The 15,803-nt window shown below is 39.7% G+C and overlaps 1 protein-coding gene across 1 annotated transcript in view; it reads left to right on the top strand.

The window, feature by feature from the left end:
* ARID1B (AT-rich interaction domain 1B) overlaps positions 1-14,654 on the top strand; it is a gene marked incomplete at its 5' end in the record, with an annotated part of 320,563 nt that extends 305,909 nt beyond the window's left edge. The window contains 6 exons of the mRNA XM_021391989.1: positions 1,551-1,701; positions 2,665-2,781; positions 4,323-4,419; positions 7,793-8,582; positions 9,445-9,575; positions 11,546-14,654. Of these exons, the coding sequence (XP_021247664.1) occupies positions 1,551-1,701; positions 2,665-2,781; positions 4,323-4,419; positions 7,793-8,582; positions 9,445-9,575; positions 11,546-13,255 (2,996 nt within the window). The remainder of the gene's footprint in view (positions 1-1,550; positions 1,702-2,664; positions 2,782-4,322; positions 4,420-7,792; positions 8,583-9,444; positions 9,576-11,545) is intronic.

The raw sequence follows: 15,803 nt of genomic DNA on the forward strand, positions 1-15,803 counted from the left end.
TTAACTGTTTCCTAAAACTGCTTCTAGGAACACATTTCAGGAACGATGGCATAAATTCCTAGGGATAGACTTCATGCAATGCAGTATGCTTTATGAACGTGGGTAGCAACTCTGCATATCAGATGCTGGTCTTCGGTGCTAGAATATGAAGCTGTGAAGCAACAGGGCTGGTTGTGGTAGGGCTGAACTGGGAATTCAGTGTGTGCTACTGAGCAAGTCACCTAATGCTCTCTTGTCTTAATTTACATATTTTTCAGCATAGGAAAGCTAACTCTTTTCTCATTTGGACAACCTCTGACAAAAGGTGATAAATGCACTATTTTTAGAAAGCAAAAACTAAAACTAATGTCAAGCCTGACTCTTGTCCCTTGGGGCATTTAACTTACAGATGCTTGTGTGGGTATTGTAAAATGTGCTTAAAGTGAATGAATCTTGCATACCTTGTATGTAGGAAAGCAGAAGGTAAGAACATAAGCGGGGCTTACACTGGCTGCAAAGAGAAGAGCGGATGAAGGAGGTGAAATTAAGAAGTAGAAACTGAAAGAGAGCAAAGGGTAGAAACAGGAAGAAGTCCAGAAATCAAAGGAGAAAGGAACGAGGACAGATGAGACCAGACTAGACTAAACTAGACTAGACGAGAACAGTTCAGTTGGAAGGGACCTACCAAGATCAAGCTGCCTCATATGTATTGCAGTGAGGAGATATCAGGATAGCTAGCTATTTTAAGCTACGATTGTTTTAAACCTTTCCTTTAAATCATGCTGCCTAGACTGTAGTCACTAGCACAGCACATTTGGAGTAAGAGGAGGGCCCTCTCTGCCTTAGGTTCACTTTAATTATTATATCTATGTGAGATTAAGTGGGTTTGTTGCACTTTGTCATACATGTCGTATTTACCTTAATTCAAAATAGAAATGTCTTTCTGCTTAGTATCTAGTTTATTTAGTATCTAGTATCTATCTATTTAGTATCACTTCCTCTGTCTGCTTGGGGATTTACATGAAATATAATATTGTATGTGTCTTTTCTTGGACCTTTGGAAAATGCCCATCCTGCTCAAGAAGCTACCGTAGGATACAGTAGCCTTTCTGTAAGCACGTCTATATATATATATATGAGTGCTTTTGGGGAAAAAAGAAGAGCCTGATTCCTGCAGCTTTATAATCCAAACTATGAGATTTACGTTCATTTGTTTTGTAAGGTTTATGTTTGCATTCATATTTAGCATTCTTTGGGGTGAAAAGAGCAAGAGCAAGTTCATCTTCAGCTATAAAGACCTCAGGGAAGAAGCTGCCTCAGTGCCTGATGAGCTTGGTTCAGTATGATGAGATTTCTCTCTTCACTTGCAGCTCATATGTATTATTATAACCATCATCTTGGTAGTGGTAGTACTTCGTGAGTTTTCATCAGGCCCTGGAGAGCTTGTCAGACACCAGCTAATTCTCCTTGGCAGTGTTAGAGATCTGAACATTATTTTAAAATATATCATTTAATTGAAAGATATCTTCAAACACCCAGAATAATATATTTAATTTCCTTTACTGTTGCAGTGCCTGGGAGCAACGAGCCTTTCATGACCCCTGGACAAATGCCTAACAGTGGAATACAGGATATGTATAACCAGAGTCCATCTGGAGCGATGTCCAACATGAGCATGAGCCAGCGGCAGCAGTTCTCTTATGGAAGTGGCTATGACAGGAGGTGAGTTTTCCTTCAGGAAAAAGCAAAGACAATTAGTGAAAACCATCATCTCCCTTCTCATTTTCCCATCTCACATTGCAGGGAACATGGCAGACTGTATTTCCTACAGCATCGTACTAAGTCACTGGGAGTTTAACCATTGGTAGTGATTGCATCTAGCTGTTCACAGGAATTAATAAGGAGGAATTGTTAAACCTTCTCAGTCACTCAAGCTGCAGCAGATCAGCAAGTGGGTGTGTTTGACAGCTGCCTTCAGCTGGCTGCTGTGTTGGGCTGTGGTGGCAGAAAGTAGCACTTGAGTCTTCTTGCTGTGTTTTCACCTAAACAGTTGTTGGTGGGCTTTTTCTGAAAAACAAAATGCACAGCCTAACTGTGTTTGGTTTGTGGTCTGTTAGTGAATTGTCTTTGGAGATTCTGGAGTCTGTTGTCTGAGCTGTAGGGGCACTAGTATTTCAGTGTGTCTGTCAGGACCCTCGTAAGTTTGCCTTCAGTGAAGTAAGCAAAAATAAATTTCGTGCTCATTGTTTATCCCAAGAAAGCCTGTGGGATAAAAAAAAAGAAACAGTAAAACATCTTACAACTGAACACTGTTATAGCAAGCAGAGATGCTGGAGACTGTTTGGATTATATTAAGTATTTGAGTAGTTTTTGCAGCTCTGGCAGTATTCCCACTTTTACTTTCATTAGCTTGTGTACTCTAGCTTCCCTTTTTGTTTCCTGGTGGTAGCCAAAGTTATGCAGTGTGAGTCTTTTAAGTGCAACAGTGGAGCAAAGTTTTTCTCATAGTTTGAAGTAGTAACACAACTGTAATGTTGTTCAACAGGTCATATGCTGGGGAGTCTGATTAAAGTGGAAGATGATAAGTCAAGAGAATGTTTTCTTTAAGGGATGTGTTTTGTTTTGTTGCCAATTTTGGAGAATAAGTACGTTTTATGGAATGGGGTTTCCTTTGTCATTTTTTAGGTCGGATCATGGGCTGGGTCCTGAAGGCAGTATGGGACCACCTGGTCAAAGCAACATGGTGCCTTCAAACAGTGACCCAAGCATGTACTCTCCTAATCGTTACCCTGGCCAGCAAAGGTGAACATCGATTTCTCTGTTTGTAATAACTTCAATAACCAGCTAACGAGTGCAAGCAGCCTCTGTGAGGGCACGTAGAATATGTGGCCTCTTGGTGTTTCTTATATTTCGCCTGTTCTTATTTAGGCTTTTACCATTGGTTCAGTTTTTAGAGGGTAGCAGAGGCTTGGGTTGGTTGACTTTGTGTAGCTATAGAATCATAGATGTTAGAAAAGGAGCATGCATACTACCTTGTGTATCTCCCTGCCAACACTGAACTGAACATACAGGCCCAGGTTCTTCAGTGCAGCATTGAATGACACCCATTCTGAGGCTTCCACAATCTCACTTGGATTGTGGTTATCCTGTGGCTAACCAAACTAACATTTAGAAAGTGTTTCCTTATATATATATAATACATGTACCTTTGCCCAGTTTTATCTAATTGCACATCCCATCTTGGACAAGTGTAAGCAATTCCTGTCAGTTATATGCTTTGTTTAACTGTCGTTAGGTATTTTCTCTCCATCCACATCAACATTTTAGGAGAAACTGAAAGACTATTGCTTTCACTCTCATCAAGGCACAAAAAAATATGTATTTTCTCTGCTTTTAGAAAAGCCATGTCTCATTAGTTCATTTAACATATCAAGTTCCCTAATCCTGTTTTGTTTCTTAGGCTCTCCATGATATATCATTTCCCTTATTATACTCAAATAGATAAGTTCTTAATGGTTATGTACAGAGTATAATTACTCACGTACTGGTCTGCAAGACAGTGTTAATTTTTCAGTCTTAATGCTTTCCAAGTACTTCATTTCTGCAAACAAAATTTCATTCAGATGTGCTAAAAATACTGCAGTTGCACTGCAGTGCCACTCAGAGGTCATAAGGGGTCACAGGTAAGTTTCCGAGTGCAGCTCAGCTCTGCCTCTTGTGTATGCCTCATTAGTAGCTTTAGTTTAAAATTACATGAATCTTAGCAAAATTGTAAGAGTACTGTTTTTACTCAGTGAAGATGTGTTTAAATGCTACATATTGTAGTATATCACAATTTAGAATCTTAGAATTTCTCTTCAAATTAGCAGTTAGGTATTGATTGTGTACTTAACCTGTATACTTGTACATTTATTACACTCTTAATCCAGAAAGTAGACTTTTTGGAAAGCTACGCTGTAAAAAACAAGAATCTTGATGTGCTCAACCTTTGAGCTATATACATCAGGAATTTATCCTGATATGACTGGTTCCCAGTGTCACTGCAGCTGCTTTTCTTCCCTCTTTGCTGACCGCACACTATTCCCATTCCTAACACTACTCCTAAATCTCTCCACTGCATCTTCATTGCTTCTCTTTCCTTCTATCTACTTTACCTTCCTCCTTCCACTGCCAGCTCCAGCACAGCTTACTGTATTAGTCTCTGGACCATTCCACACCATGTCTTCACCACGTTTCCAAATGGCGAGTATCTTCAAGGTGCAAGATCATGAGAGCAGTGTCCTTTCCCTAGTGTCTTAGAAACTCCAGCAGCTCTAATCGTTGGTTTGAATGCTTCATTTTAGGCACGAACCATATGGGCAGCAGTATCCAGGACAAGGACCTCCCTCAGGACAGCCACCATATGGAGGACATCAACCTGGAATGTATCCACAGCAGCAGGTAGGAAAAGGGAAAACAGCTATATTCATAATATTTGTTTAACAAATGCCACTCAAAAATTCTGTGTACACTCAAAACTTTGTTGATAGAATGTATGTCTTTTGGCGCAGAGGAGCACTATAGTTTAGGTTAGAATCACAGCCCATAAGGATAAGCAGCGTATATGCAGCTTTAGGAGATTATTCTGGAAGAGCATAAATTTTAACAGAACTTCTAGAAGTTTTGAGGCCTTGGGTGTGTATCAAGTGAATGTCCCAAGTTAATAATCAGCAGACTGGGAAAGTATAATTAATAGGGTAGTAAAGTGATGCTGCCTCACTTTTAGAGGCGAATTGAAAAGTATTGCTTGACTGGCAGACTGACTCAAATTATGTCACATAGCCATGCGAACCCAATAGAACACCATGAACAGAGTAAAACATGCAGTACTCATAATTATTTAGAACGCTGTGGTAGGTCATGTGTGTTACTTATGTTTAATATATATCAGATGGCATTTTCTCTGACTCTTCTCTCAAGTAATATGTTACTAATACATGAGAAAAATGTTTTTAGTGTTAATAGTAATTTAAACGTTTGCACATTTCAGTCTCGGTTTATAAAATCTTTGTAAATACAAATGATGCTAATAATTTAGATTTTTTTAAGATGTATCATTACTGCTTTGTGGGTTAAGTAACATCTTGTAAGTTAATGACAGAACTCCACTGACTTCAACAAGGTTGTAGTTTCATTCTGCATATTATGAAGTCTGTTCTAGTCACACAATAATTGAAGATAGCATCCAAGATAGAAAGCATTTCCTTGCAATATAATTATCAAAATGCAAGCTTGTTTTCAGCTCCTTACAAATAGTCTTTTTCTGTTTGGGATAGAGTTTCACTTCTCCGAGACAGTGGTCAGGTGCTGGAACAGGCTGCCCAGGGAGATGGTGGAATCAGTGTCCCTGGAGGTGTTTAAGAAACGTTTAGATGTTGTACTGAGGGACCTGATTTAGTGGGAAATATTGGTGACAGGTGGACAGTTGGACTGGGTGATCTTAGGGGCCTTTTCCAACCTTGGTAATGCTATGATTCACTAGGAAATTCAGACTTCAAAAACAAAAAGGGAGATCTTAGGTTACATTGTACTAAAAATATTTTAAAAGTTTGATTTCTTGCTTCTTTAGTTCGTAGCATCTCTGGGATGGTGTAATCAAAAAACTGTTTTGTTGTTCTTCATTATGAGCATATATGAGCAGCCAAGGTGATTTAGTGGGGAAATTGCAAAGATGCATAATAAAAGAGTTTGTGATATTCCATGCTAAAATATGTAGGTTGTATGTGAACTACATATTCATTAAAATAAGGAGGCAACTAAAATTTGTGAAAATATTCATTGGGCCCTGTCTCTGTTGCTGTTTATATGCTTTGTATAATGCCTCTTGAATGCATAATGCATTAAATCATGAATGCAAAAAAGCATGGAAGAATGAAGGGTGAAAATCTTGGCCTTGGCCCTTCTCAGAGGGGGCTTCCACTCCCAGATCATTCCCCTTTTCCACCTAGCTAAAGACCAGTTTGCTTCCACCGTCTTCTTTCAATTCCCTAGGTTTCACCCTGCTGCGGTTCAAGAGAAATGTGAAAAATAACCCTTTCAGAGTTTTATCCATAGCCTGAAGGCTAGGGAATGACTGGGAAGGAGGTGCTTTGTGCGTGAACTCGTTGGGCTAACAAAGCACTTCGAGCCAGGTTTTTCAATTCTTGAATGAATGCTTGCAGGCTGAGAGTTATTACACAGCAGGTTACCAGTGCTGGTGTCTTTTTGTCTTCTGCGAGGTCTCACGACTCCCCTTTCCCAGTGGAGAGAGAGACATTGTGCAGCCTCAATCACCTGCTGAACCCTTACACGGGAGTGGGAATTGCGGTACATCACTGTCCTCAGCACTTGGTTGCCATTAAGCATCTTGCCACTGCATAGACAAGAGCTCTGAACTGCCTTTAAAAAGGCACGTGCTTCATTCCCAGGTGCCTGCTTTAAGTATTTTGAATCACTGTAGCAAAACAAACACCTTCTTTTTAGGTGTGGCAACTGCTGAGTCAGTTCTTAATGTATAAACTGGTCCAAAGCGTGGAATTTACCACAGCAAGTAGTTTATGTATGGCTGAAAATAGGTATTTCTTAGGTAGAGCCAGGCAGCTCTGTAGCGAGTTAAGAAATATATACTTTCAAGCAATATAGCAGTTGCAGTTTTATGTGCACCAAATTTGGAAGATGAGTTTATGAATCCCAGAGCTGTTTTAACTGACCCATATAGAATACATACAGAATTTTATCTATATGTAGATATAGATACCATGGGAGCCATAACTTCGAATTTACCACACATCATATATTCGGAAATTGCCAATTTAATTCAAATGTTTTTTGCTTGAGAGCATTCGGTGTAATTTGAACTGTGCATCAGACTCCCAGAGGATCTAAGGACCCCTGCAAACTTTACCACTTTCTCCTCAAAACACAGCCCATCTTTTTTTGTCTTGCTATCTTAAATGCAGACAAGCTTGTATGATTTATAAACAGCTCGGCTCGCCTGACTGTATAACAGCTTACCTCACACAGCATTCCCCACTTGAGAGGGTGAAAAACAAGAAGGGAACATTGCTTCATTCATTACTGATCAGCAGTGTAAGAACCTGCATAAGCCAGAATAGGACATTTCGATGTAACCGGTTGCTACAATAATCTCACAGTAAATTAAATGTGATTAGGGTGATTTGGGAAGGAGGTCTGGTTGCCCAAGCAGAACTCTGTTTCAGAAAATTATGCGGAGTAACAAATGCAGGGGAACGTTTTCTCCTACTAGTAAATACATTGTGCGTCTCTTATGCTCTGTCATAATATCCAGTGTTCAGACATGCATGCTTGCAGCATATCCTGTTATTTTAAGAGTTTATTCAGTGTTTGTCCCTTGAAGAGATTAAGTCATTGAGTGTTTTTGACTTTTCTTAAGATTTGTCTTCTTAGCAGACTAAGCATAAAAAGGGAACGAAAATATCTTTGTTGGTGAGGACTGTTGCCTTTTCATACATGTCTTAAATGGCCAATGGAGTTTCATCTGACAGATAGAATAGGAAGGGGAAAGGGGAGGAAACAAGAACAAGCATAAGAAAATTTAGCCCAAGGATAAGTTTCCTTTTAAAATTAAGTTACAAATGCAGCACAACAGAGGCTAAAATAGAAAGCCTCGATCACAGCACTGTGTGCTTGACTGGAATCAGCACAAGCCCTCCAGAACTAGGAGCCTTCAGCTTTTTAAATGAGCTTTCGGCCAATCTATATTATTGTGTATGTAGTAAAAGTGACAAATTTTATTTCTGATTTTTCTTTTCAGAACTATAAGCGACACATGGATGGCATGTATGGGCCTCCAGCCAAACGCCACGAAGGGGATATGTATAACATGCAGTATGGCAACCAGCAACAGGAAATGTATAACCAGTACAGCAATGCTTACTCTGGGCCTGATAGGAGGCCCATGCAGGGACAATATCCATATCCGTATAACAGGGAGAGGATGCAGGGTCCAGGACAAATGCAGCAGCATGGAATACCTCCCCAGATGATTGGTGGCCCCATGCAGTCATCATCCTCCAGTGAAGGTCCTCAGCAGAACATGTGGCCAACACGAAACGATATGCCTTACCCTTACCAGAACAGGCAAGGTCCAGGAGGCCCTGCACAGGCCCCACCGTATCCAGGGATGAATCGCACTGATGATATGATGGTACCTGACCAGAGGATAAACCACGAGAGTCAGTGGCCTTCTCATGTCAACCAACGTCAGCCTTCTTATATGTCATCCTCAGCCTCCATGCAGCCTATCACTAGGCCTCCTCAGTCATCCTACCAGACACCACCCTCTATGCCAAATCACATCTCTAGAGCTCCAAGTCCAGCATCCTTCCAGCGCTCTTTAGAAAACCGTATGTCTCCAAGCAAGTCTCCTTTCCTACCCTCCATGAAGATGCAAAAGGTTATACCCACAGTTCCAGTGTCACAGGTCACAGGACCTCCACCCCAACCACCACCAATTAGGCGAGAAATTACCTTCCCCCCAGGCTCTGTAGAAGCGTCGCAACCAGTCTTAAAACCAAGACGAAAGATTACCTCAAAAGATATTGGTAAGTATAAAAACAAAAGCCAAATGCCAAAACAAGTTGGGAGAAAGGAACTGATTTTTGTTTTCTTTTACATGTTAAGACTGTTGTGACACATAATTAACTTCGGTAACTATTATGTGTTCACTAAAAATTTAATACCGTAGGTATCAGTGAGGATGACAAATCTCATCCCAGCAAATCTGACATTATATGAAAGCAGTTTTCTATATGGAGACCTGAGGTCTCAAAAAATGCATAATTACGTTAAAAATAAAGCTTATCTCGGGCTTCCAAATGTTATTTGATGAAAGATCCATCAGAATGTCTGTTAAATCACCAGTGCAACATTTAGGTGAGCAAAGATTCCCATGTTCTTGTTCCATGGAAACTCAAAACAGAGCTATTGCTCTGTGTCCTTAACAGTGTTTGCCTTACCTGAGTAGCCCATTTTTTCATGCCATATTATTTGTCATGTTTGTTTCTCCCCATATTCATTCCCAAGTATCTTCTTATCGTGAATTCCTGTTACATTTCACACATTCAAGTTCCCACACCTTAAGTTCCCATATTCCTGACAGAATATTCTGTTCGTATTTATGGATTGTTTGTTTTAGTCAGCTTCTCAAAAGTTTGTAGGATGGATTTGTTCAGTAAGGTCACGAAGTATGGCCCCCTTAAAATGTTCTCCAGAATTAACACTGGGTAGCAGTTACAGAAAAACATAACAAGGCTAAGTGGTGAAAACGAGGTCTTAAGCAGTGTTTCAGTAACTATTCAGTAACTATTTCCTATATATTTTGCATCCTCAGACCGTCACGGTTTATTCTTTCAACTCTCAAAGGTTGCACTAATGCTGTTTTATGCTTATCCTTTTTTTATCCAGTAACTCCTGAGGCCTGGAGAGTGATGATGTCTCTTAAATCTGGTCTTCTGGCTGAAAGTACCTGGGCGCTAGACACTATTAATATTCTTCTATATGATGATAGCACTGTCGCTACTTTCAACCTCTCTCAGGTAGGTGGGAAAGCAGTATACCTCTCAACTTGCCAAGGAAAGAAAACGGTAATGTGATACATATGAAAATGCTGAAGTCTCTTAAAATTGATCATAATTAACTTAAGTCAGAATATTGCAAAACTTCTGTTTGTAATGATCAATAACAGTGAGTAACAAAATGTACTTGAGGGTGGAATAGGGGAAATAGTAAGCTTAAAAGGTGAGCATCTTTTGTGGAAAGGGATATGTAGGAATGTAAGAATTTTAACGCTGGCAGAAGACTAATGTGTAAATTCACATTTGTTGTTGAACAAAGATGATCCCAGAAAACAGCAGTATGTCAGTAATCTTGCCTAAAAAAAGACTCCAAAAAAGTAATTGCAGAATGATGTTAGATTTGAGACTGTCTTTCAGCCGCTATTTGTCTTATTCATTAGTCCTCTACTAGGCTGTGAGATACTTTGTTGGGTTTTTTTTGTTCCTTCTTCCCATAAAGTAAGCTTGTACAAAAATACTAGGTTTATTAAACAATTAAAAGTCTAAAATCCACTGTCTGCCCACAGGATAGTAACATACAATTTAACAATGTATGCTTTTGCCTCTCTACCTCCCAGCATTTCTCAGCCCTGCTCTACCTATCAGCCTGTTAAGTGGTAGTTATAGCTGGCGTGTTGGTAATGCACGTAATGTAAAATTTGTGCGGTTTCTCTGCTCCACTCATTCCTTGGCTACTAATAGTGTAACTCATCATTTTTAAAATATAATGACCTTTTTTAAAAAAAAAATACATGGATGATACATTTCATACCACCTAACTTTAGAACTAGGGATATCTGTAGCATAATTCATCTCATCCCAAAGTAGAGATCTAAAATAGATCAGATGAATCATACCTTAGAAATGGCCTCTAAAAGATCATTGATTATAAAAAGAATCTAGACGATTAGGTTAGGTTTGTAACTGTTGCAAGTGTTTAGAGTTAAGGGAGGTGAATCTCGTCTGAATTCTGTTAGAGATAGCATTAATATACCTTGTGCAAATTGCACAGAATACCAGATTATTTTAGATTTTGTGGGTTGCTTTTGCCTTGAACTCGATTTCCAATGTCAGGACTCCATATGATGATTGATAATTCCTGCAGTTTAATAAGCATCTGTTTGTTCTCATTTCTTTGGGATTTTTGGCAATGGTAAGAATACAGAATGGGCAGAAGGATACATTTGGCTAAACACCTTTTAGCCCACAATTAAAACAACCATTAAAAGGCAGACAATCAGGCTGAATGTATCATAGCAGTAAAGAATTTTTAATAATAAAGCCACTGAGGGTAAATTAGTACCAAGTCCAACTACTGCCTTTCCATGAGAAAGTGATTACAAGTTAATTAAGAGGATTAAAGCTAAATGAAAACTGTTTCTGAAGGATGGCTTACACCACAAGGCTCCAATGACAATTTTTAAATACTGCCAGGCAAAAAGAGAGCCATGCCAGTAGAGATGGGTTATTAATCTGGGTTATCAGTACCTTGAACCTGAACTGCAGATTCTAACAGAACAGTTTTTAGAGACTGAGAGGCAAAGGAAGAGATGAAGAATTGTCAACTTCAGGAGTCTAATAAAAGTACAACTCAGAAAAGCAAAGAAGGTTAGAAACTTCAGTATTCTGAAGAGACAGTTAAGAATATTAGGCACTTCCCAAGATGGAACAGCTAGGCTAAATGTCTGCTGCACCTTAAAGGAGGCATATGAATAAAAGTACTGTACTTTTCATAGCTGTTAGAATTTAAGCAAATGGAATCATGGTGGTCTGGTGTTACATACTGATTGGACAGAAACTAGAAAAATTTCATTTGATTAACTTCTGCCATACTGGACCTTGCCACAAGTCCACAGCAAAAGGAGGGAAGTTGTATGGTTCAGTATTCCTTATGAAATTCCATGCAGTCAAAAATATTTATTTGTTTTTTATGTTTTTTCTTCTCCCCTTAGTTGTCTGGATTTCTTGAGCTTTTAGTAGAATATTTTAGAAAATGCCTGATTGACATTTTTGGAATCCTTATGGAATATGAAGTGGGAGATCCAGGTCATAAAGCACTTGATCACAAATCAGCCAAGAAAGATGATAGCCAGTCCTTGGCAGAGGATACTGGAAAAGAGGAGAACGACGAATGTATTGACTGTTTTGATGAAGAGGAGGAGGAGGCGGATGATGATAATGTAGAAGAAGAAAAGAGCATTGTTTTTTCCACTCCCGGTGCCATTGCTGATCCAAGCGAAAGGCCAAAACAAGCCAGTAAATTTGACAAGCTGCCAATAAAGATTGTAAAGAAAAATAATCTATTTGTTGTTGACCGATCTGACAAACTTGGACGCGTTCAGGAATTTGATAGTGGACTTCTCCACTGGCAGCTTGGTGGTGGTGACACAACTGAGCATATCCAGACTCACTTTGAAAGCAAGATGGAGATTCCTCCACGCAGGAAAGCCCCTCCTCCCTCAAACTCTCCAAGCAAAAAGAAAGACCTCGAGGGGAAAGGTGAATCTGAGGAACAACAAGAAAAAAGTATAACAGCAACCATTGATGATGTCCTCTCAGCTCGGCCAGGAGCATTGCCTGAAGACTCAAACTCTGGTTCCCAAACAGAGAGCAGTAAATTTCCCTTTGGGATCCATCAAGCCAAAAGCCACCGGAATATTAAACTGCTAGAGGATGAGCCAAGGAGCCGGGATGAGACTCCTCTATGCACCATAACTCACTGGCAAGACTCCTTGGCCAAACGCTGCATCTGTGTGTCAAATATCGTCCGTAGCTTGTCTTTTGTGCCTGGCAACGACACCGAAATGTCCAAACATCCAGGCTTGGTGCTGATCCTGGGAAAGCTGATCCTTCTTCACCATGAGCATCCAGAAAGAAAGCGAGCGCCGCAGACTTATGAGAAGGAGGAAGAGGAGGACAAAGGGGTGGCCTGCAGCAAGGATGAGTGGTGGTGGGACTGCCTCGAGGTCTTGAGGGATAATACATTGGTCACATTAGCCAACATTTCTGGGCAGCTAGACTTGTCTGCTTACACAGAAAGCATCTGTTTGCCAATTTTGGATGGCTTGCTGCACTGGATGGTGTGCCCATCTGCGGAGGCACAGGATCCTTTTCCAACCGTGGGGCCCAACTCAGTTCTTTCGCCTCAGAGACTTGTGCTGGAGACCCTGTGTAAGCTCAGTATCCAGGACAATAATGTGGACCTTATCTTGGCCACCCCCCCATTCAGTCGTCAGGAGAAACTCTACGCTACTTTAGTTAGGTACGTTGGAGACCGCAAAAACCCGGTCTGCCGAGAAATGTCCATGGCGCTCTTATCGAACCTTGCCCAGGGGGACACATTAGCAGCAAGGGCAATAGCTGTGCAGAAGGGAAGCATCGGAAACTTGATAAGCTTCCTGGAGGATGGGGTCACTATGGCCCAGTACCAGCAGAGCCAGCATAACCTCATGCACATGCAGCCTCCGCCTCTGGAGCCACCTAGCGTAGACATGATGTGCAGGGCAGCCAAGGCCTTGCTGGCCATGGCTAGGGTGGACGAGAACCGCTCAGAGTTCCTTTTGCACGAGGGTCGTTTGCTGGATATCTCAATATCTGCTGTCCTGAACTCTCTGGTTGCATCTGTCATCTGTGATGTACTTTTTCAGATTGGGCAGTTATGACATAAGTGAGAAGCCAAGCATGTGTGAGTGGAGATTAGAGGGTCACATATAACTGGCTGTTTTCTGTTCTTGTTTATCCAACGTAGGAAGAAGGTTAAAAAAAAAAAAAAAAAAGAATATTTGCTCCTCTGCCCCATTCACTATTTACCAATTGGGAATTAAAGAAATTATTAATTTGAACAGTTACGAAATTAATATTTGCTGTCTATGTGTATAAGTACATCTTTTTATTTTATTTTTTTTTTAACCAAAGTTGCTGTCTAGTACATTCAAAGGTCACACTTTTTTTTTCCATAGATTATCCTTTTCAATGTTCTTTTCCATGTTTGTATTGCATATTTTTTGGGAAGCGAACTAGTGACTTTTTAAAAAAAATGTTACGGCAAACCATTGTATGATGGAAAGAATCTCACCACTTTGAAACAAAAAGGTGAAAAGTAACCAACATACCAAGTTCCTGTGTGTTTTATTTTTTCAAATAAGGAAAAAGTAAAAAAAAAACAAAAACTTGTATACCATCACCCAAAGCTCTGTGCAATAGAAGATTCTAGTGATGTAGGTGTAGGGGATCAAGGAAGGTGTCAGTCAGTAGTCAGAATACAAAACGATACTGGTTTCTCCTCCGGAGAAATGGAAACATTAGGCTAGGAGCAAAACAAAACAAAAAGTTCAAGTTAAAAGATTTTGAAACAAAACCTAATGATAAACATCAATTGCTTCCTCACCAGAACTGTCTTGTCTACATCTGGTTTTTTTTTTTTGACCTTCCACAATGACAGTTCTTCACAATTCCTTTAATCATTTTTTAAAATATTTTTTTATTGCCTAAGGGCCGTGATGTATATAGAAGTTGTACATTAAACATACCCTCTTTTTTTTTTTTTTTTTTAGTAAAATTTTTTAGTTTCTTTTTCATGATGTGGTATCTACAAAGTGATAGTAGAATTATTTTTCTTTCATTTGGGCCATATCTCCAAAAAATAATTAAAAAAAAAAGAAAAAAAGAAAAACCCAACACAGAAAATCAACAACTGAGGGTAATGTACAAGTTTCTGTATGTATAAAGTCATGCTCTATTTCGGGAGAGCAGCCGATCACAATTTGCTTTATAAATCAAGGTGTGGAAATGGTTACGTATGGATTGATTTAAGAAAATGGTTACCAGTCTACAGACAAAAAAAATATATACAGGAAAAAAAGGAAGAAACACAACTTCAAAGATTTTTCAGTGACAAGAATCTGCATTTGTATTTCAAGATAATGTAGTTAAAAAAGAAAAAACTTGATGTAAATTCCTCCTTTTCCTCTGGCTTAATGAATTTCATTTATTCAGTATAAAATCTTTATATGTTCCACATGTTAAGAATAAATGTACATTAAATCTTGTTAAGCACTGTGATGGGTGTTCTTGAATAATGTTCTAGTTGCAATGTGGGATATTGGAAAGCAAACTAATTACAAGAAAGAGCAGTAAGGATTATTCTCTTTCCCCTTCTTTATTATTATGACCTTCAGAAATATTACTCTATTGTTCAAGTATTGCAGCGACTCGTTCTCCTTTTAGAAGAACCTTCTCACAGCACAGAGAAGCATTTTTGATTATTATTTATAAAACCACGGAGCCTCAGAGGGGAAGACATGGCTGGCAAATGATAGTTCTGACTATGCAGGTATCCAGTCTCAGTGCTGTGTCTGGGGAGGGCTGAAGATGGATGTTAGAATAAGTGACAGAAGGTTTTGTTAAAGCAATAACCAACTTGAAGAAATTGATCTGTATTCACTACCTGTAATTCTCTCTGTTGGTTAAAGGTGCAAATACCCCCGTGATGTGGGTATTTAGAATAAACGCCCACCCACTTCTCCATACTGTATGTGTCATTGCATACTTACATGGCCTCTCATCTCGGGATGTCCCCGCTAAAGTGGATCAGACTTTAACAGAGCACATCCATCGCTGTAATTGGTGGGAGATGGCCATTGCAGTTTCAGAAACTATCTGGTTTCAGGTACCTCCACTCTCACCTGGTGATACCTAGTTGCTGAACACTGCTCAAGCACTAATTTTTGCCGTTTCATCCTGGATCATTGACTTTGTTAGTGTGATCATAAAAAGCTAATAACAATCAGTTTCCCTGGAATTGCCACATAATTACGCTGTTAGAGGACATCCTCCTCCTCTCTCCAATCGCAATGCAGAGGTGCTTGAGAATTACAACCCCCGTTGGCACACTGCCCATCCTGTTCATAGAGATTGCTATAACATTCGTATACATACAAGAGTTTCCGAGATGGCTGAAGTATATACAATTATAAGGCAAGTTTGAAACATGACTCCCTGGTGTCATGAGAAGTAATTTCTCTTTCTAGCTTTCCTTACTCAGTAATCTCTCCCCTCCCACACTGCTGCTGCAGCGGTCTTTCTTCCCTTGCATAACAATGTACCCAGAAATACATGGCAAATTATAACTCGCTTGTAACTCTTCAACACAGAAGGAGTCATATTTCAGGGATGATTTTTACCGCTTAATACGAGGCAGTGCAGAAGTAG

Source organism: Numida meleagris, chromosome 3 (genome assembly GCF_002078875.1).
Source record: "Numida meleagris isolate 19003 breed g44 Domestic line chromosome 3, NumMel1.0, whole genome shotgun sequence".
Lineage (NCBI taxonomy): Eukaryota > Metazoa > Chordata > Aves > Galliformes > Numididae > Numida > Numida meleagris.